This window comes from Bubalus bubalis, chromosome 4 (assembly GCF_019923935.1).
Source record: "Bubalus bubalis isolate 160015118507 breed Murrah chromosome 4, NDDB_SH_1, whole genome shotgun sequence".
Classification (NCBI taxonomy): Eukaryota; Metazoa; Chordata; class Mammalia; order Artiodactyla; family Bovidae; genus Bubalus; species Bubalus bubalis.
Window position 1 is genome coordinate 97,566,741 of NC_059160.1, and position 23,509 is coordinate 97,590,249.

The 23,509-nt window shown below is 43.0% G+C and overlaps 1 protein-coding gene across 5 annotated transcripts in view; it reads right to left on the bottom strand.

The window, feature by feature from the left end:
- Nucleotides 1-23,509, bottom strand: part of PLEKHG7 (pleckstrin homology and RhoGEF domain containing G7) — a 79,995-nt gene that overhangs the window by 7,800 nt on the left and 48,686 nt on the right. For all 5 annotated transcript variants that reach the window (XM_044941836.1, XM_044941835.1, XM_044941834.1 and 2 more), the window contains 5 exons: nt 10,753-10,927; nt 9,720-9,835; nt 9,272-9,365; nt 4,548-4,627; nt 2,045-2,198 (listed from right to left, as the gene is read on the bottom strand). In XM_044941836.1, the coding sequence (XP_044797771.1) occupies nt 2,045-2,198; nt 4,548-4,627; nt 9,272-9,365; nt 9,720-9,835; nt 10,753-10,927 (619 nt within the window). The remainder of the gene's footprint in view (nt 1-2,044; nt 2,199-4,547; nt 4,628-9,271; nt 9,366-9,719; nt 9,836-10,752; nt 10,928-23,509) is intronic.

The window sequence follows — 23,509 nt, forward strand, 5'->3', positions numbered from 1 at the left end:
GGCTTTCCTGACAGGATGTACTGTCCTTTCATTGTTCTGAGGACTCCATCTTTGTGACTCCAAGGCACTTACGGAGTGCCTGGTTCTCAGGAAATGCTTGAAAAACAAAAATATATATTTCTGATCTATACACGTGTGTATGTATGTACATACACATATTTATATGCTTATTTCTGGTATTTTTCTAGAGCGCAATTGCAGTAAAATATCTTAGGCTTTCCTAGCGTGTCTTGGTTTACCAGCGCTTTAACAACAGCATTGGTACTAAAATGATTAACAGACCTAATAACAGTCATCATTTATTGAGTGCTTTACCTGCATTATTTAATTCTCATGACAACCAACTGGGAAGATATTATTTTGATTTTATCAAGATGAATTATGAACAAAGCTAGTGGAGGTGATGGAATTCCAGCTGAGCTATTAAAAATCCTAAAAGATGATGCTGTTAAAGTGCTGCACTCAACATGACAGCAAATTTGGAAAACTCAGCAGTGGCCACAGGACTGGAAAAGGTCAGTTTTCATTCCAATGCCAAAGAAGGGCAATACCAAAGAATGTTCAAACTACCCTACAATTGCCCTCATTTCACACACTAGCAAAATTATGCTCAAAATCTTTCAAACTAGGCTTTAGCAGTATGTGAACTGAGAAACTTCTAGATGTACAAGCTGGGTTGAGAAAAGGCAGAGGAACTAGAGATCAAATTGCCAATATTCGTTGGATCATAGAGAAAGCAAGGGATTTCCAGAAAAACATCTACTTCATTGACTACACTAAAGCCCTTGACTGCATGGACCACAACAAACAAGTGGAAAATTCTTTAAGAGATAGGAATACCAGACCACCTTACCTCTCCCCTGAGAAACCTTTATGAAGGTCAAGAAGCGACAGTTAGAACTGGACATGGAATAACTGACTGGTTCAAACTTAAGAAAGGAGTATGACAAGGCTGTATACTGACACCCTGTTTATTTAATGTATACTTGATGAGGGTGAAAGAGGAGAATGAAAAAGCTGGCTTAAAACTCAATATTCAAAAAACTAAGATCACAGCATCCAGTCCCATTACTTCATGGCAAACAGATGGGGAAAAAGTGGAAACAGTGACAGATTTTATTTTCTTGGGCTCAGAAATCAGTGTGGATTGGTGACTGCAACCATCAAATTAAAACACTTGCTCCCTGGAAGGAAAGCTATGACAAACCTAGACAGTGTATTAAAAAGCACAGACATCACTTTGCTGACAAAGGTCCATACAGTCAAAGCTATGGTTTTTCCAGTAGTCATGTACGGATGTGAGAGTTGGACCATAAGGAAAGCTGAATGCCGAAGAATTTTGATTTGTAGGACTGGAGTGCTAGAGAAGACTCTTGAGAGTCTCTTGGACAGCAGGGAGATCAAACCAGTCAATCCTAAAGGAAATCAACCCTGAATATTCATTGGAAGGACTGACAGTGAAGCTCCAATACTTTGGCCATCTGATGTGAAGAGCTGACTCACTGGGAAAGACCCTGATTCTGGGAAAGACTGACGGCAGGAGGAGAAGGGGGCAACAGAGGATAAGAAGGTTGGATGGCATCACCAACTCAATGGACATGAGTTTGAGCAAGCTCCAGGAAGTAGTGAAGGACAGGGAACCCTGCCATGCTGCATCCATCGAGTTGCAAAGAGCTGGATATGACTTAGCAACTGAACAACATCTGTGGCTTAGAAAATTTACATACTGAATTGGACAGAAAGTTTGGAGGTTTTTCCATAAGATCTTACAGAAAAGCCAGAATGAACTTTTTGGCCAACCCAATACCTTGCACACAGGGTCACACAGTTAGCAAGGGGCAGAGCTGGGTCACCCAAGTGTTGGAAGCAAGTCCAGTACTCTTTCCATAACTAGCTTGTAGAATGGGTGATATTTAACTACACAGAAACTCAGTATTATCTTTGTTGAAGATTTAAATTGGATTCATGTCCTGCTATCAAAAAAAGCCAACCTAAAACTCTGGGATGGCAGAGATGAGCTGAATGATGAACGTAAGACATGTACCTGACACGTGGAGTGGATCGAGACCTCTGACAACCAATCTGTCTAGTGGAATGGGCTGGTCAATTACTGTACATGAACCACCTTCTTTGATTACTGTTTGCAGCTCAGCAGTGAGTGAAGGGCACATTAAACCAGGGTCTGAGCCTCCGAGTTTCTGAAATTTAGGAGGAAAATAAGGCAAAAAATAGGAAATAAATACTGACACACATGCTTACAGCACATCCTTAAATAAACTGATTTTTAAAAACAATTGTTTGAAATCCAGCTTACTACTCTTTTAGGATCTTGAAAGCATTTCCCAAAGTACACAGTGATTTAAAACACAGTGTTTCTGAGCCCCAAGTTTAATCACCTGAATAAATAAATGGTCACTTCCATAACTTGGAAACATTAAATCACCATCACATCACCAGAAAGATCTTTATTTCCAGTATCCCTCTGTAGGACTGAGTTAAATGAATGAGAAAGAGGAGCCTCATCTGGGCCCACTCTATGAGATCTTACACTAAAATCTAAATAAATAGATTCCATGCTCTATGATTTATAAATAGCTGAAATTGTTTTGAATATATATGCTAAATTAAAAGAAAAAGGATGTCAAAAATTGTGATGTACATGCAGCAATTTGTGCATTAAATAGCAAAGAGAAATTAAAATACAACATTCTTTCTTTTTCCAAAAAAAATAAATGACACCTGATGTCTTCTCTGGGTGGTTATTTCTGCTCCTGTGAAGTCAATAAAATTCTCAGCTTTATCAGACAGAAGAATTTAAAGGGGAATTTAAAACAGGTAAAATTCCTTATTTTAGAATCAAGTTGTGAAGCATGGAATCAGAATATTATAACATGGTCAGTAATGAGTCAAGGGCTCTGATCTGTGCCATTATGTAAAGAGAAGGTAAGCTGTGCTTAATGTCAGGTTTTGGAAGAGGACAGAGATTTTTTTTCAGGGCTTGACCTGTTCAGACATGCTAGTCTGGCAGCTAAAAACAGGAGGTCATCCAAGTTTTGAAACTGACTCTCAGTATCTCCAACAGCCACTCCCTCCCCAACCAATCTACTATTCACAGATTGATTAATGGGTATCTATTTTATTGCTTGTGAGCTAAGTCATTTCAGTTGTATCCAACTCTCTATGACCCTGTGGACTGCTCCTCTGTCCATAGGATTCTCCAGGCAAGAACACTGGAGTGAGTTGCCATGCCCTCCTCCAGGGGATCTTCCTGACCCAGGGATTGAACCTGTGTCTCTTATGTCTCCTACACTGGCAGGCGGGTTCTTTACCACTAGCGCCAAGTGGGAAGCCCATCTTTTTTTATTGCATATAGGCCCTTAAATTATTTAGCTTAACTAACCAACATGCCACTTTCCTGGTGGCTCAGCGGTAAAGAATCTGCCTGCTAATGCAGGAGACACAGGTTTGATCCCTAGGTCAGGAAGATACCCTGGAGAAGGAAATGGCAACCCAACTCCAGTATTCTTGCTTGGGAAATCCCAGGGACAGAGGAGCCTGGTGGGCTACAATCCATGGAGTCTCAGAAGAGTTGGACACGACTTATTGACTACAACAACAAACAACAGAAACCAACATGCCATCTAGAAGCTTAGAATATTAAAATATCCGAGAGATCTAGTCTCATGATCTTAACATCTGTGTAAGGCTAGCTACTGAGTAAAAGAGTGAGTGGGTTAGAACATTAAGCATCTCTGGTGGCCAAGGAGAAACTGCAGCTCTTCCCACCTCTAAGGGCTGCAGAAAAGGCCCCCTCCTGAAAGCACTTGCATCAGTCAGGGGACAGACTGTGAAACGGGAAAGTGGTGGACCATGAGACCTGTGGCTTAATGGGGAGTAGCAACAACAGTACTAACAATTAATACTTCAAGAGAAAAATCCCTAGTCTTAGAAGAGATTTTGTGGCTCTAGCCCTTGGTGACTCTTTTTTTCCCCTGTGATGCCAACTGTACATCTGTTTGGCATCTGCAGTTCTTAATTACAGGTCGACTCTGAGAGACCGGGGCCCCTTCCCACACGCAGCTCCCTGCATCATCCCTTCTCAGGAAGGAGGTGCCCTTTCAAACGAGAATGCATTGGGCAGCATTTGGTTTCAAGAGGCGCCCTGCTCCGACAGCTTTCACTGTGGTGGACAATGTGGATGAGCAAACGGCTGATGTGGACAAAAGGATCTTCATTTTTTTTGTTGAGGCTGGCCAGGCATAAAGTCCTCTGGCTTCTGGGACTCACCTCAAAAGTATATGGGCTTGAGTCATTCTAAAATTACACACACCCTTTGGCATCCTTATGAAATGGGGCTTGCTTTTGTTACTGATGTTTTTCAGTTTAGACCTCTATGATGGAAAAAGCCAGTATTTTTAAATGCCTCCATTTTGTGGAGGATAAAGTCCGATTTGAAGTACATCAATTTTTTCTCTTTTTAACAACTTATTCAGAAATATTTTTATAAACTCATTCAACAGACTTATTTAGAAACAACAGACTTTTACCTTTTTGTTGCGCTTAGTTTTCGTAACCAAGAGGAAATCATCAAAGAGAAACAGATAAACATCTAGGAATCTTGTGCTTTCTGAGGAGAGAAAGAAGATGAAATTGGGGCTGGAAATAGTAAGTAAAAGTTTTTTTTTTTTCTTTTTAAATCAAAGAAACGCTTTAGAAAAACAACACAGAACAGGAATCTGGGTGCAGGAGGCTCAGGACTCAGGGGGCTCCAATCACGTGGGTCAGAAAATTGCATTACAACTGAGCTGATTTCTCCCTAAAGCAGAGACCTGGTGTGAGCTCACACTTCCAACTTTAAAGATACTAGTGATGCATTTCATGTGGATCTAAGATAACCTGGGTGATATTTGTAGTGGTTTCAGCTAAGCCTAGGACACATCTATCGATCAACAGGACACCAGCATTTTTGCCTCCTGACTCATCTGGCTGTCACTGGCAAAGGGAAACATTACCAGAGAAAAGGCACTTTGTCATTGCCGTGGAACTGCATAGTCCCTCAATTCTTTGTGGAAGCCCCAACCTCCATTGTGTACTCAGAATAAGGAAGTAATTAAGGTCAGATGAAGGCTTAAGGGAGGACCCCGGTCTGGCAGGGTGAATGCCATCCAAGACACACCAAGGCACGTGCGCACTCTCTGTGCCACGTATGGACGCTGAGAAAGCTGGAAAGAGAGCGCCCACCAGGAACCACATCAGCAGGCAACTTGATCTTGGACTTCCAGCCTCCAGCACTGTGAAAAATCAACGTCTCCTGTTTAAGCCACCCAGCCGGTGGCATTTTGTTATGGCAGCCCTAGCTGATTAAGAGAGTCATTAAAACCATTTCTCAAGTTTTGCAATGTGTCTATACACGCTTAAAGTCTTCATGTAGCTTTATATTCACAACCTTTTCTTAATTTCACTTTTGATGATAACTAAAGGCAAATAGGCTTTTCTGCCTTTCCCTAAGAAGGGGACAGCAGTAGAAAGGAAAAATATTAGAGAGATCGCTCCCCTTCTGGATTTAACTCTATCCCTTAGAAATTAGAAAAGTAAATGGTTAAATTTAAATGATTTTAGAGGAAAGGGTAGTCCTTTCAGAGCGTGATGTGACAGCACTTAAAGGAAATATAAGAAAAATCAAGTAAATATTTTTTATCATTCTATTTGTTTGCTTATATTATTCTAGAAGTTCTTTCTTGTATACCCTGGAAATACAATGTCTAAGGTTAAATTAATAGATACAATATCTAACACTCCCCTTCTTTAAGTTTAGAGGAAAGATACTTCCTATATTTGTCCAGAAGAGAAATTAGATATTTTATTCAATCTTGAATTATCCTTGAATATTTTTTAGGTGTTTTTCATCTCCACTAGAAACTCCTTTTGGCAAACTGGGCTGTGCAAAAGACTGCCGGTGGTCCCTCAAAAACAATTCTTATTTTGTAGTAATGAAATTTCCAAGTTTTAGTGGGTAGATGTTTACTTGTGAACAAATACATGCGCCAGCTTTCCTTGCAACTGACTAAATTTCCAAGTGACTAAATTCTGACCAATGGGATATGAGTTAGAATGCAGGCAGAATTTAGTTACGTGGTCACATTCAGCTACAAGGAAAGCTGGCGCATGTATTTCCAAGCAGCCAACAAACACTGAGCACCACGATGCTTCAATGATTAAGGCAGAATCTTGCCTTCTAAGAGCTTTAATAAAAGCAGACACATAATAAACACAGACAAGATTTGAGATGAATTCAAGAACTGACAGTGCTAAAGTAAATATGGGATTATGAAAAACGATGACTAAAGAGGGACTTTGTAGGCCTAAACTAGAGTATTCATATTTACTATCCCAGGAGTCTGAAACTATAGGTCACACAACCAGTTCTGAGGCTTACTAACTTGTGCGGTTCTAACTCGGTTAGGTCTTTCTCTCACAGAGCCTGAACTGTGGGGTTCTCATCGCATTGCTGGGCTTCCCTGGTGGCTCAGCTGGTAAAGAATCCGCCTGCAATGTGAGAGACCTGGGTTCGATCCCTGGGTTGGGAAGACACCTGGGAGAAGGGAAAGGCTACCCACTCCAGTGCTCTGGTCTGGAGAATTCCATGGACTGTACAGTCCACGGGGTTGCAAAGAATCGGAGGCGACTGAGCGGCTTTCACTTCGCTTCATCACACTGCTAGGGGAGGGAGCAGCACCACCGGCTCGCCCAGTTCTGCAGCAGCATGAACAATGTTCTCTAGGTGCCACAGCTAGCTACTCGGCCATCATACTGGCCTGAACTTCACTCATTTTTCTATTTAGAAACTCCAATCTGTGGGGAGTAGTGCATTTGTGAAGGTTATGTACCGGCATGAATTCCAATGGGAAGCTGGTTAAACTTCTCAAGTTATAAAAACTTGTACCTTCTGGGAATGAGAAGATGTACTTATTTAATCTTAACACCACAGTTTTTAAGGCTAGAAGAAATTCTGAAACGTATTAGTAGTACGTATCACTGTTACCACCATCGTCATCACCAACATTTACAGAAGAGATTAAGGAAATTTAAACAATTTCCCCAAAGCCCACCGTTGGTGCTAAAGCCCCTAATTCTTGGTCCAGTGCTTTTCCCATTCAAAACAATATCCTATTTCTTCTAATATTATTACCCCCACCACACTTCCCTGCCAGCTCTGAGTCAAAGTCCCAGTGACTTTAAACTTGGTATGATGACACCTCCCCCTCTGATGAAACCTGACCAACTGCATATACTGTTAGGCAGGAGCCTGGTGTTACTGCTATTTACACAGCTCTTCCTTTTTGATCCACACCCATTTCTAACATTTAGGATAGGCAACTCACTGTGTTGGGGAAGTTGGTGGACACAGGGAGGAGGTGAAATAAAATCTCTGATGATTCCAGGCAGAGGCTAAATTTTGGAGGGAAAGTCATAAGACTGTACACAGAACTGTGTTTCGCTTCCTTACTTTAGGTTTTGGTTGGATTTGGCTTTGTCACAATGATATAGCTATTTCTGAAATTGTAAATAACATTAAAGAAGGTGTAAAACTGTTATCTCCTCAAAGGCAAGTGGGGGCAGGGGCGTCTGCAGGTGGAGAATGGTTGGAAAACAAAGGCCCAGGCTCTTCTCACCTCACCTGCTTCGCTGTGGAGCCTTCAGGTTGGTCTCTCTGCTTTGTCTCCTCCAGCCACTTTGCACACTGCTTTTTGGAGCTCATTCTTCAACAATTTTTAACCTTATGTCCCTGCATGAGGACTCAGTGGCTTATTGCTCTCTGCAGTTTCCTGGCTGGATCCCTGTGGCTTCCAAGGCAGTTGCTAAAATTCTGGAAGCCAGCTAGGCTGAGGCAGCCTGTTGGCTTGGGTCTGAATGTGGCCATTAACTTGCCAAGTGCCCTGAATGTGTTATGGAACTTCCCTATATTTGTCCTGTGATATGGGATTAAATGTAACTTCTCTGCATGACTCACTGGCAGGAGAAAATGCACGCAAAACTCCTTTGCTGTGAAACATTGGGCGTGTCTATCTTCCTGAGTGGGCAGGGGTTATGTCCCAAGCTGACATCTAACACTATCTTGAAAACAGACCAGGTTCTCAACAGATGTGTACTGAATAAGGACTTACTGCCCAGAACCCCGTACTGACAAGACCTCAGACGGCTATAAACATGCAATCCCACATCCCTCAGGGCTTCACACACTGTGGGTGCTCAATTGAGATTTTGTGAAGCAATGAATCAATGAATGAAAGCAAATCTTACTTCAGCTGGGCAGCCCTTTCTGATCATGATATTGACTGAGCGCTGACTCTCTACCAACTATTCTTTCAAGAGCTACCAACATCCATTAGCTCACTGAAATCCTCACAACAAAGAAGGGAAACTGCAGTGTGGGGAGACTGCTGACCAAGGCCCCAGGTGGAGCTGGGAAGGGAGCCTGGCAGGCAGCTCGGGCACACCCTCCTAACCACGGGGGAGCCTCCTTGTTCAGGCGGCCTCTGCCTCCAAGCCTTTTCTCATGCTGTGCTTTTCATTCGGGATGTCCTTCCACTGACCTAACATCCTTCTATTCTTCGCCAGAGTCCCCCCTCCAGTCCCACGGGCCACAGGGAGCCCTTCCGGGGTACTCCAGCATTGGGCTTGCTTTCGGATTCAGACCACAGGTCTGCTTACTGTGGTGGAGCTTCTCAACTCGAGGGAAAGACTTATCCAGAATAGCGAGTCTCTATCCTCCAATCCTGTGCAGCACAAAGTGTGTTACATAACAGATTCTCAGTCAACACTGACAGTCTGACTGCCCAGCTCAGTGAGGGTGGGAACAGCTGATGCCGAGTGTTTACCAGATTCCAGACCTTGAGCTTGAAGATGGAAATGGCAGCCCACTCCAGTATTCTTGCCTGGAAAATCCCATTGACAGAGGAGCCTGGCAGGCTACAGTCCATGAGTTCGCAAGAGTTGGACATGACTTAGCAACCACCACCACCACCAGATCTTGAGCTAAGCTCTTCACTTGGACTTCAGTCTTATAAGATACACAGTTACCCCAATTTAGAGTCACCTTGTGGTCTGATCAAGCTGGAGTCTGTGTGACTCCACAGGATGCTCTCTGATTCACATCTGCTGTCACCTTGGCCACAAGCAAATGCAATTCCTGCCACCCTTCTATTAGCCACAGTTGGACAAGTTACAAGGTAGCAAGGATGTTGGGTTTGTAAAGGAAGCAGTTATTTACCTGCAAGAGTCAGCTTTCCTTCATAGAGAAGGTGTCTGTTGGTTGGTGACAGGATGTTTTCTGCCATGTGTTCTTTAAAAATGTGTTTCAGGCACTGGGAAAACAAGAGAGACGATCAAAGAGATGTTAGTGATTAGAAGACAGCATGTTCCAGGAGCTGGGGCAATGCAACTCTGTCTACAAAGCTGGAGACATTTGGAAATGCCAGTAAGTGGGCATGTGGCTGGGGAAGAATGGGCAAACCTCTAAGAAGGACCAGCCTGGGAACGGCGTGATGAGACCAGCCACCCCACCACACACAATGCCATGTGGATGAAGGCTTTACATCTGCGAGACTTATAATTCTGGTGGGTTGGCAGCTGGGGACTATGTAATAAGATTAGCGTACTTCCACTCAAATGCCAAACTTCTGGAAAGGGATGTATGTTCTAACTGACCCCTTTTGTACCTCTGGAATGAAAAACCTTTTATCTCGATCCCAAAGTGGAGGCCACACTACAATCTCCTGTAGATGTCTGAACTTCTGAAAATTGTCAAGCCACTTCACTTTTCCTTCAAGATCCTCTAAAAGACAAGACACATACAATATATTTTTAAATGTATGAGACATTACAGCATAAAATTTAACCAAGATCCATAGAAATCATTCAGACACTGAACCCCTGGAGGTTCATTTAACATTATTTCTGTTTGAACACCTTAGAAAAACTCACTAATTTGAAATCAGCCTCTTGCAGAGAAAATGAATTTGAACAAAAACTTTTAAAAAAGGGAAAAAACTCCTAATTGAGTGGTCATTTTAAATATGAAAGAAAAAAGATATCATTTCTGTACAGCTGGTAATTATCAATTTGAATTGTTCCTTTTTGATGCTCCCTAGGAAATCTTTTATGGACACCTATCACGGATTTCTTTATTTGGATTTGACTATACATAGCTACCCAAATAGACTTAAATTATTACAGGGCTTGCTCTTTTATCCCCTAATTTCAGTTCTAAATATTGCAGTTGGCATTATATTTAGATTGGCCCTCGATTTCAGTGACCTAAAAAAAAAAAATGACGGTGGTAATTTATCCTCCGGAAAGGCTTTTCATGCTGTTTACTTCCATTTGCTTTGTGTATGGGTTCAGTATGGATATTAAAAACAAAGTGCCTTCATCATCTGGGAAGTAGAAGTTTTCCTGCCTGAACTCACATCTGAAAACCTTGGAGACGGAGCCACGGCCTGCGTGACCCCTTAGGAGTTAAGAGTTCTCACATGGTTGGCCAGGATGTGAGTGGAGCCCATTGTTTTGGGTGTGTTTGATTTACATTGCAAACTCAAAGTCAAATCCACATTTCCGAGAGCCAGTGACCTCAAGCCAATGGAATTACCTCCTAGGATGGAAGCCCAGCTGGTTCCCAGGAGCCACAGGGCCCCCCAACTCTTTGACTAAAGCTGACACTGGAGCTCTGGGTCCCTCATCTCAGGGACTTACGGATTGCCTTTTCCACCTTTTCCTTGATGGAGTAGATCATGATTTTCTCCGTAGAGTCTGTACTCCTTTTCCAGATATTCTTCAGCAACAAGGGGTATCGAGTCAGCCTGTGCAGCGGGGCCACGAGCAGCTCAGGCAGGTGAAGGCGCCTGCACTGGTCATGTTGCTCACACCACTGGGGAAGGCAAAACCAGGCCCATCAGAACACCGCTTCTCCTATCGGGGCACTGAGGAATCTGGACATAAGCAAACCTTAAGAAGTCTCACTCAGTAATGACAGAACACACCTGTGAGCTTGCTGGGAAAAAGTATAAGGACCGAATATTCATTGGAAGGACTAGATCTTGCTTTTGAAAATCCCATATTAAACCGTCTTAGCAAGCATTTATCTACTAGTACTGAATTCAGAATCTCAAATGGGTTTACTTTTTGCAATGTGCTTACAAAGTATTATACACACATTCCAGCCTTGTTCACCCTTCTGACCGACTGTGGTTTTCCCTTTTCCTCCTCCTGGGCCCTCAGGGTTGATGTCTGGGTTTGCCAACTCTGTTACCTCCTTTGCTGCAGTGCAGTTAGGAAAACTGAGAATCAGCACTGGATGGGGAGAAAGGAAAAGGAAGGAGTTTTGCTTGTTGGGTGAGTTCCTTAACTCGCCTCTGTTGGAGGGAATCAGGATAATGAGAAAATGAGGGTGAAGAGGCTAAACTGATCTACATCATATAGAAGAGAGATGAGAAGAAAAAAGACACAGACGGTTGTCAACAGGGAGAGTTTGTTCAAGGAGGCGGCTGCCAGGTGTACATGCAATGGGGAAGACATGAAAGGAAATTTTAGTAAGTACTGCTACAAGTCAGGAGAAGGCAATGGCACCCCACTCCAGTACTGTTGCCTGGAAAATCCCATGGATGGAGGAGCCTGGTAGGCTGCAGTACATGGGGTTGCTAAGAGTCAGACACGACTGAGTGACTTCACTTTCACTTTCCACTTTCATGCATTGGAGAAGGAAATGGCAACCCACTCCAGTGTTCTTGCCTGGAGAATCCCATGGACGGAGAAGCCTGGTAGGCTGCAGTCCATGGGGTCACACAGAGTCGGACACGACTGAAGCGACTTGGCAGGCAGCTACAAGTCAGGCCTTACAAATGGCTGAGACAAGAAGTGAAAGGCAAAGGAGAAAAGGAATGCAGAGCTCCAAAGAACAGCAAGGAGAGAGAACAGTCTTTCTAAGTGAACAATGAAAAGAAATAGAGGAAAACAACAGAATGGGAAAAGACTAGAGATCTCTTCAAGAAAACCAAAGATACCAAGGGAACGTTTCATGCAAAGATGGTAACAATAAAGGACAGAAACGGTATGGGACCTAACGGAAGCTGATGATAGTAAGAGGTAGTAAGAATACACAGAAGAACTGTATCAAAAAGGTCTTAATGACCCAAATAATCAAGATGGTGTGATCACTAACCTACAGCTAGACATTCTGGAGTGTGAAGTCAAGTGGGCCTTAGGAAGCATTACTAGGAACAAAGCTCGTGGAGGTGATAGAATTCTGGCTGAACTACTTAGAATCCCAAAAGATGATGTTGTTAAAGAGCTGCACTCAATATGACAGCAAATTTGGAAAACTCAGCAGTGGCTGCATGACTGGAAAAGGTGTTTTATTCCAATTCCAAAGAAAGGCAATGCCAAAGAATGTTCAAAGTACTGCACAACTGCACTCATTTCACATGCTAGCAAGGTAATGCTCAAAATCCTTCAAGCTAGGCTTCAATAGTACGTGAACCAAGAACTTCCAGATGCTAAAGCTGGATTCAGAAAAGGCAGAGGAACCAGAGATCAAACTGCCAACATTTGTTAGATTATAGAGAAAGCAAAGGAATTCCAGAAAAACATCTACTTCTGGTTCATTGATTACACTAAAGCCTTTGACTGTGTTATCACAGCAAACTGGAAAATTCTTAAAGAAATGGGAATACCAGACCACCTTACTTGCCTCCTGAGAAACCTATATGCAGGTCAAGAAGCAACAGTTAGAACCAGACATGGAATAATGGACTGGTTCAAAGCTGGGAAAGGAGTACGTCAAGGCTGTATATTGTCACTCTGCGTGTTTAACTTCTATGCAGAGTACATTATGAGAAATGCTCAGCTGGATGAATCACAAGCTGGAATCAAGACTGCCAGGAGAAATATCAATAATCTCAGATATGCAGATGACACCACCTTAATGGCAGAAAGTGAAGAGGAACTAAAGAGCTTTTTGGTGAAAGTAAAAGAGGAGAGTGAAGAAGTTGGCTTAAAACTCAACACTCAAAAAACGAAGATCAATGGCATCCTGTCCCATCACTTCATGGCAAACAGGTGGGGAAAAAATGCAAACACTGACAGACTATTTTCCTGGGTTCCAAAGTCACTGTGATGGTGACTGCAGCCATGAAATTAAAAGATGCTTGTTCCTAGGGAAAAAAAGCTATGACAAACCTAGACAGCATGTTAAAAAGCAGAGACATCACTTTGTTGACAAAGGTCCAGATGGTCAAAGCTGTGGTTTTTCCAGTAGTCATGTACAGATGTGAGAGCTGGACCACAAAGAAGGCTGAGCACCCAAGAATTGATGCTTTCGAGCTGTGGTGTTGGAGAAGACTCTGAGAGTCCCTTGGACAGCAAGGGGATCCAACCAGTCAATCCTAAAAGAAATAAACCCTGAACATTCATTGGAAGGACTGATGCTGATGCTGAAGCACTAATACTTTGGCCACCTGATGCAAAGAGCTGACTCATTGAAAAAGAACCTGATGCTGGGAAAGATTGAAGGCAGGAGAAGAAGGGGACGACAGAGGATGAGATGGTTGGATGGCATCATTGACTCAACGGACATGATTTGAGCAAACTCTGGGAGATAGTGAAGGACAGGGAAGCCGGCGTGCTGCAGTCCATGGGGTTGTGAAGAACTGGACACAACAGAGTGACAACAAGAACACACGTGGAAGCCACAGCCACTACCCACCACCCCATTCTGCTGGCTCCATTCTTTTCTTTGGAAGAGAGCGCTTTCTCTTTCTTCCCCTCTCTTCCCTTCTCCAACTTTCCCCCTTTTCTCTCCTAGCCTCAAGCTTTGCAATTGTTCTTGTCTTCCATACCCTCCTACCCTAACAGCTATATCACATTTTTTCTAAAAACTTCCAGGACTCTTCTTTACGGGAATTCTGCCATGCATCATCTTTCCCACTTCCCCACCTACAGATGGCAGGTCAGAAAAGTGAGGCCAGAGAGGCACAGAGGACGGAGCTCTAGGGGCCAGGCTTTAAGGCTGAGGGACCACCTCCCCTCCCTGCACCTCAGACTCCTCTTCTATAAAATGGGAGCAGGTATTAGATGACTTCGTAGTTCTCATCCAGCTCAAAATGACTGTGATCCTCACTGGGGTTGAAGGGATGAAGGAAGCAGAGACTGCAGCCATGAAAGGGCTAGGAGCAGAAGGAGTGGAGGAAAGAGGTGTGGGAAGGCCGTCGTCATCTGTGGCCTTCAGTTTAGTTCAGTTGCTCTATCGTGTCCGACTCTTTGCGACCCCATGGACTGCAGCATGCCAGGCCGCCCCGTCCATCACCAACTCCCAGAGATTTAGTGGCTGCTTTCTGTGCTGAGTCACTGGCAGCAGCATTCCAGCACTACCTGCTGGTCCTCGTGGGAAGCTGGGGAGCTCCAGTAATTCATTTCTCATCAGCAGTGAGGGATTCCCTCAAAACACACAGCCCCGGGTCACTGCTCCAAATTTCCATGCCGTGGGCGACGGCTCTGGTGGCCAGCACCCACTGGTGTTCAGGGTCAATAGAAAAGCACTGACTCTCCCCCAGATATCAATCAGAAGAGAAATACCAGTGGCAAATAATTTAGACAAAGATCCAGGCAGAGATATAGAAAATATTTATAGTGTTTTGAAAGGTCTCAGAAGAGCAAAAAAAACAACAAAAAAAGATATTGGATGATTCTAAAAGTGAAACTATAACATTTTCTTTCATTTTTCTGTTGGTTTTACTTTTCATGTCTATTAGGGAAAGAAAAGAAACTCTCTATCATGAGAAATTGGATGTAAAAGTCCTTTTCCTGGATGGGTCTAGATGAGTGGAATCTGCTTCAGCTTGATAATAAATAAATTTATATATAGTTGGGAGATCAAGATTGTGGAATAAAAGGACATAGACCTCACCGACTCCCACAAGTACATAAAAAATACATCTACATGTGTACCAGTTCTCACAGAATGGTACTACTGAATGCTGGTGGAAGAGCTCATACAACCAAAACTGCCAGGAAGATCACCATGCAACAAGGATGGGATGGGACCGGTACTCCTGGGAGGGAGCTGTGAAAGAGGAAAGGTTCCTTGCCCTAGGAACAAACTTTGCTGCCTAGATCAGCCGGAACAGAACGGAAGCTTCAGAGGCTTAAAGAAGAGTGCAGTAATTGGCTTAAGCAGGCAGAAAAGAGAGATCAGCACACCTGGTCTCGGCCACCTTGCTGCACTCCCCAGCTCCATGAACGTGTCTGCGAGTGCGGGTTGGGGCTGGGTGCTGAATCTTGGGTTTCAGCGGACAGATCTGGGGAGAGGATGGGGGTGGCCGTGCAGAGAGAGCCTGAAAGGGCCAGAGTGTGGACTGAGTGGCAACTGAGGCTGTGTGCGAACTTGGGTCTACTACAGAAGCCCTCTTGTTAAGGAGCACCTGAAGGGAGAGGTGGGGCCCCAGCAGAGCAGCCCAACAGAGTGCTCACAGCGGGCAGGGCTCTGTGAACACATGAGTGCCTGCTGTTGCCCCACACATAGGTGGGGCTGAAATCTGAGCCTTATCAGGAGACTTTGCGACTTTAGTGGATTTACGCTGCCGCTGGTGCCTTTGTAAGCTAAGTGACTGTGGGACATCCCAGGAGAGGACTGATGCTCCCATAGCTAGGGCAAGTCCAGAGTCAGCAGCTGCGAGTTTTGCGAGTCCATGTACGTGGAGGTGGTGCCAGGGTCTGTGCTCATCCCGTAGCTCTGAGGGGGTTGAGGAGCATGACTATGGGCAGCTAAGAAAGGTCCTGGGGCCTGACTTCAGGGAATCTGTGCCTGCAGATCTGAGCTGGGGGCTTTATGAGCACAGCACCTGAGGGACATCCAGGCCAATGGCCTGCATTCCCAGGGCTGAGGAGGAGGTGAGGGCCATGCCAACAACCGTGTACCCTGTAAGCACATATGGTGAGTGACAGACACCATGGAGTGCACTTCAGCAGACAGCTCCTGATGAGGAATACTCATGGTTCCTCCCCCAGTAGCTCCAGGACTGCTGAACTCACACCGCAGCTCAGAAACAAGATGATCTGGGGAGCTTCTACTCCAACTGGGGAGCAGACTGTGCTCCCAACAAAGCTGTGACAACCACAGACCAAACAGGAGGCTCTGCTCAACTTCCAGTGCAGGCTCTGGTCACCACAAAAACAATCACACTCCCTGTGAAGGGGATAACAACCAGCATACAGGAGGAAAGAGACAGCAGGCACCCATACTAGATGCAGCCCTCGCACCAAAAACATTAAGACTCAGACGACACAAGGATGCTCCTACATAAAAACAACTCTTCAAGACCATAGAAATTACTGTTTCTCCCAAATCCAGGGGCAAAGAAATAAAACTGAAACCAAGAAGCAGAAGAACTATTTCCAAAAACAGGACAGGAGAAATCTCCAGTAAAACAGAATGCTCTACCAGATTCTGAGTTCAAAAAGAAGATAAGGCTTCCCAGGTGGCTCAGTGGTGAAGAATTCACCTGCAAAAGCAGGAGACATGGTTTGACTCCTGAGCTGGAGTCATGATCACAGAGCCCACGTGCCACATGCTACCGAGCCCTCGTGCTGAAACCACCACACCCACTTGCCCTTGGTAGAGCTCGTGTTCTGCAACAAGAGAAGCCACCACAATGAGAAGCCCACGCACCACAACTAGACACTAGCCTCTGGTCAGGGCAATGAACTCAGCACAGCCAAAAATCAGTAACGTTACGAAAAGAAAGTAACAACTGACAAATTAAAAAAGGGCATTGAGAGAAATGCAGATCACTTTAGCAAGGAACTACTAATAGAAACTACAAAGAGAAGCCAATGAAAATGAGAAATGCATATGCTGAGATGAAGGCAAGCGAAAGGCAACAAATAACAAACTGAACAATGCAGCGTTTCCCTGATGGCTCAGCAGTAAAAGAATCTGCCTGCTGATGTAGGAGACATGGGTCTGATCCCTGATCCAGGGAGATTTCACATGCTGTGGATCAACCGAGCCTGTGTACCACGACTAATGAGCCAGCGCTCTAGAGTCTGCACGTCACAACTGCTGAGCCCACACACCTCTATTACAGAAGCCCGCATGCCCTAGAGCCCACGCTCCACAAGAGAAGCCACGGCAATGAGAAATCCGTGCACCACGACTGGAGGGCAGCCCCCACTCACCACAACTGGACAGAAGCCTGTGCAACAACACAGACTCAGCACAGCCATAAATAAATAAATGTATTCAAAGAACAATGTAGGACAAACAACTGATCAATAAGACAGAATAATAATGGAAATCAATTGGAAATGTAGACAGAAAGTCAAATGAAAAAAAGAAAATACATGAGATTTATGGGATAATATAAAGTGAGCTGATCTATAATGTAACCCACCACTGGAAAGAAATAGAAAAAGAACAAATAAAGCCTAAAGTCAGCATAAGGAAGGAAATAATAAAAAGTCAGAGAGGAAGAAATAGAATAGAGATCAAAAAATAGAAAACAAAACAAAACCAATGAAACCAAGAGCTGGTTTTTTGAAAGGGGAAACAAAACTGGGGCTTCCCTGGAGGCTCAGTGGTAAAGAATCTGCCTGCAATGCAGAAGATGTGCGTCTGATCCCTGGTCAGGAAGATTCCCCTAGAGAAGAAAATGGCAGCCCACTCCAGTATTCTTGCCTGGGAAATCCCATGGACAGAGGAGTCTGGAAGGCTATCGTCCACAGGGTGGCAAAAGAGTCAGACATGATTTAATGACTAAAAGAACAGCGATGAAACAAAATTCACAAACCTCTGGCCAGGTTCACCAAGAAGAAATGAAAGGACCCAAATAAAGCAAGAAATGAAAGAGGAAGCACAACAACTGATTTTGCAGAAGTACAAAAATCTGTGAGAGACTACTACAAAGAATTATATGCCAACAAGTTGGACAACCTAGAAGAAATGGACAAGTTTTTAGGGACAGACAGCCCACCAAAACAGAATCAAGAAGAGATAAATAATTTAAACAGATTGATCACTAGAAGTGAAATAGAATCTCTAATAATAATAATAAAGCTCCCCGACTTCCCTAATGGTCCAGTGGTTAAGAATCTGCCTGCTAACGCAGGGACATGAGTTTGAAATCTGGTCTGAGAAGATTCCACATGCCTCAGAGCAACTAAGAGCATGCATGTGTTTGCTGAAACTAAAAACAAAACAACCCCCTGCAAACAAAAGTCTAGGATCCAATGAGTTTGCTGGGGAATCCTACCAAACATACAATGAACTTATATCAATCCTTTTCAAAGTCTTCTTTAAGACTGAAGAGTAGGGGATTCCCCAAAGTCATTCTATGAAGCTACCATAACTCTGATACCAAAACCAGAAAAAGACACTATGAAAAAAGAAAATTATAGGTCACTATCTTTGATGAATACAAATATAAAAATTCTCAACAAAATTCAGCAAACCAAATACAACCGCAAGTAAAAAGAATGATAATATACACGATCAAGCTGGATTCAACCTAGAGTCACAAGGACAGTTCAACATAAGCATTACACCACATCAACAAAAGAAAAGACAAAAAAACCCCATGATCATCTCAACAAATGCACAAAACACATTGGATAAAATGTAACATCCATTTATTATTTAAAAAAAAAAAAAAAAAAAAAAACTCTCCAGAAAGTGGGCACAGAGGAAACCTACCTCAACATAATAAAGGCCATATATTATAAACCCACAGCTAACATCATTCGCAAAAGTGAAAAGCTGAAAGCGTTTCCTCTAAGATCAGGAACAAGTCAAGGATGTCCATTCTTGCCACTTTTATTCAACCTTAGTTTTAGAAGTCCTAGTCATGGTAATCAGAAAAGAAGCAGAAATAAAAGGGATTCAAATTGGAAAAGAAGTAAAAATGTCACTGTTTGCAGATGACAGGATACAATATATAGAAAATCCTAAAGATGTTACCACAAAAATGCTTAGAGTTTACCAATGAATTTGGTAAAACTGCAGGACACAAAATTAATACACAGAAATCTGTTGCATTTTCATAAACTAACAAAAGACCAGAAAGAGAAATTAGAGAAACAATCTCATTTACCATTGCATTGAAAAGAATAAAATACCTAGGAATAAACCTACCTAAAGAGCCAAAAGACCTGTATTCTGAAAACTATAAAATGCTGATATAGGAAATCAAAGATGACATAAACAGATGGAAAGATACACTGTGTTCTTGGACTGGAAGAAGCAATATTGTCAAAATGACTATATGACCCCAAAGCAATCTATGGATTCAGTGCAATCTCTATCAAATTACCAGTGGCATTTTTTATAGAACTAGAACAAAAAATTTTATAATTTGTATGGAAACACAAAAGATCTCAAATGGCCAAAACAATCTTGATAAAGAAAAATGGAACTGGAAGAATCAGACTCCCTAACTGAAGACTATACTACAAAGCTACAGTCATCAAAACAGTATGGTAGTAGCACAAAAACAAATACATCGATTAATGGAGCATGATAGAAAGCCCAGAAACAAACCCATGCACCTATGGTCAATTACTCTTTGACAAAGGAGGCAAGAGTATACAATAGAGAAAACAGTCTGTTCAGCAAATGGTGTTGGGAAAGCTGGACAGCTACATGTAAATCAATGAGGTTAGCACACTCCCTTACACCCTACACAAAAATAAACTTGAAATGGCTTAATGACTTAAATATAAGGGGAAAAAAAAGTAAATATAAGACAGGACACCATAAAAATCCTAAATGGGGAACATAGGAAAAACATTTGCTGATATAAACTGTAACAATGTTTTCTTAGGTCAAGTCTCCCAATGCAACAGAAATAAAAACAACAATAAACCAATGGGACCTTATCAAACTTATAAGCTTTGATAACCAAAAAGGTCCTACTGTGCAGCATAGGACACTATATTCAATATCTCATAATAAATTATAATAGAAAAGAATATGAAAAAGTGTTATATATATGTAAAACTGAATCACTTTGCTGCACACCAGAAATACAACATTGTAAATTAACTATATATAATAAGCAAAAAGTAAATTTACACATAAATCTTATAATTTATAAGATTATATTGATATAATTTACACATAAATCATTAAAAATCCAATGTGTTCAGGGGAAGAGTGAAATGGATTGAGGGGCCCAAATAAAACCTTGTTCTCCTCATTAACCTGTCTTGGTGGGATGCAACCACGGTCTTGGACACCCATTATTCTTGGGAACTTGGGAAATTTCCTCAAGTCCTCTAAACCTCATCTGTGAAATGAGGATAACAAGAGTTGCCCTAACTGGGTGATGAGGGACTTTGAGGAGATAATCCACGCACAGTGCTAACAGCGACGCCTGACATGTCCTGAATGTTCAGGCCACAGCAGATCTGTCAGCAACTGCTAATCGAGCCAAGACTAAGACACCTGGTACCAAGTTCCCAGGGTCTTCTTTTCTGACTTTTTTTTTTAGCTGTGTTGGAGTGTCTTTTTTTGGGTATCTTTGTTACACTGTGGGGGCTTTCTCCAGTTGCGGCAAGCAAGGGCTAGTCTCTAGTTGCTGTGCGTGGGCTTCTCATTGGGGTGGCTTCTCTTGTGGAGCACGGGCTCCAGGGAGCTTGGGCTTAGTTGCCCTCTGGCATGTGGGCTTAGCTGCCCTGTGGCAGGTGGGATCTTCCCAGTTCAGGGATCAAACCTACGTCCCCGGCATTGGCAGGCAGATTTTTAACCACTGGACCACTAAGGAAGTCCCCCCATGTCTTTCTCTGCATCACTTTGACTGAGTTTGAGAAAGTGAGGGAAATTCTACTCTTGTCAATGCCCATAAAGATAATGTACAGATATTTACAAAAACCGGCCCCACATGGTGTAGAGAGTAAATTCACCCCAGTGCAACCAGAGCCCAATTCCAGGCAGTCCATAAAATGACAAAGATGTTAAGTGAAAGTGTGTTAGCTGCTCAATTGTGTCTGACTCTGTGACTCCATGGACTGTAGCCCACCAGGCTCCTCTCTCCATGGAATTCTCCAGGCAAGAATACTGGAGTGAGTGTCCATTCCCTTCCCCAAGGGATCTTCCTGACTCAGGGAATGAACCTGGGTCTCCTGCACTGCAGGCAGATTCTTTATTGTCTGAGCCACCAGGGAAGCCCACAGAGATGTTAAGTTTTCCAACAACGTTTACGTCAAAGCCTAGGAGAACCGAGGAGCCTGGTAGGCTACAGTCCATGGGGTCGCAAAGAATCGGACACGACTGAGCGACTTCATTTTCACTTTCCTGCCCTGAACAAACTTTAAGCAAGTTGCTGAATTCTTCTAAGCTCCTGAAAAATGAGGATAACATCAAATCCTACAGGGTTTATTGGGCAGACAGAGAAATCAGAGATGATCAGCATGCAGCATAGTGCCCGGCCATAGGCAAAGCTTGCGAACTAGTCACTTTTAGTATTATCATTTTTGTATTTGTATCATTATTATTGTATGTATAATCATTATACATGATTATTATTAATTATCTGTGATGAAGTTTTGTTCTGTGCTCTGGGGCTGTGGAAGGCAGATTTACCTCCAAGCCCTCCCAAAGCCTTTCCCTGACCCTTCAACCTTTGTTTCATGATGCTAAGGGTTCCTTTGCAACAGGAAGTAGCCCTGAGGAGTTGTAAATAGCCCTGGGCGTAAAGTGCATTGGAGTATTTTGCCTGAAGACCTTTATCCAGGTTCTTTTATTGCCACCTATTGATCATGTGATCTTACAAAGGTCACATAACCTTTCTGAGTCTCAGGGACATGTGGGGACACAAGGTAATCAACTTCATAGATTTGTGGTAAGATTTAAAAGAGAAAGTTTGAGAAAGTGCTTGGCAAAGCATGATGCTTATAGAAGTATTACATGTTATCATCACAACAGTGCATCCTCCATTCTTTTTCCTAAATATCTTTGGATGCTATATATATCTCATACATGTAAACTTCGGTGTCGCAATTGTTAAGGGATTTTCCACAGTTATTTGAAAATGGTGTCTGAACCTTGTGCTAGCTTGGGAGGGAGAGGAATGAACCTGGATTCTCCTCAGTCTGGGGAGGAGTCTGGAAGACTCTGCCAACGAGGCTCAGGTAAGTAGTCTCATCCAACCGTTTCCAGGGACAAGTTTTGCAACAAGATTATTCATGAAATCTAATAAGCTTTCAGGTTTTGGTTTGAGTAGCAAAGAAAACACTGAAAGGCTAAAGCTACTAAAATAGGGCCATGGCTCTTCCCAACATCATTCATGCCACGCCCAGGTTTCCTGGCACATTCTGGCCATGGCAAAGATGCTCTGATTCACAGCTAAAAGTTACTGGGAGCTCTGTGTGGTGGCTGTTCGTCCTACGGCTCTGAGATGATGCTCTGGTAGGTGCTTCTTGTAGCTGCATGGGTTTCTGGAAAGGCATGGACCATTTTCTTGGGTCATAAAAAGAGCTGTGGCATAATATTGAAAGGTACATTTCAGACTAAAGATATGTCAAAATAAAACCCCCAAAAAACCAACGGGGGCAGGGGAGTGGGTGGTGGTCAAAAGAAGTAGTGAAGTCAAGGAAAATTTTTTCCAGTTTTGCTTATTTGCAAACACTGAAGGTCCCGAGCACAAATCTCCTGTTCTGAAATGGGTGAATTTAACTCAGATGACCATTATATCCACTACTGTGGGCAAGAATCCCTTACAAGAAATGGAGTAGCCATCACAGTCAACAAGAGTCCAAAATGCAGTACTTGGATGCAATCTCAAAAATGACAGAATGATCTCTGTTCGTTTCCAAGCCAAACCACTCAGTGTCACAGTAAGCCAAGTCTATGCCCTGACCAGTACTGCTCAAAAGCTGAAGGTGAACGGTTCTGTGAAGACCTACAAGACCTTCCAGAACTAACACCCCAATAAGATGTCCTCTTCATTATAGGGGACTGGAATGTAAAAGTAGGGTCAAGAAACACCTGGAGTAACAGGCAAATTTGGCCTTGGAGTACAAAATGAAGCAGGTCAAAGGCTAGCAGAGCCTTGCCATGAGAACACACTGGTCATAGCAAACACCCTCTTCCAACAACACAAGAGAAGATTCTACACATGGACATCACCAATGGTCAATACTGAAATCTGATTATATTCTTTGCAGCCAAAGATGGAGAAGCCCTATACAGTCAGCAAAAACAAGACTAGGAGCTGACTGTGACTCAGATCACAAACTCCTTACTGCCAAATTCAGACTTAAATTGAAGAAAGTAGGGAAAACCACTAGACCATTCAGGTATGACCTAAATCAAATCCCTTACGATTATACAGTAGAAGTGACAAATAAATTCAAGTGATTAGATCTGATAGACAGAGTGCCTGAAGAACTATGGACAGAGGTTCGTGACACTGTACAGGAGGCAGGGATCAAGACCATCCCCAAAGGCAAAATGGTTGTCTGA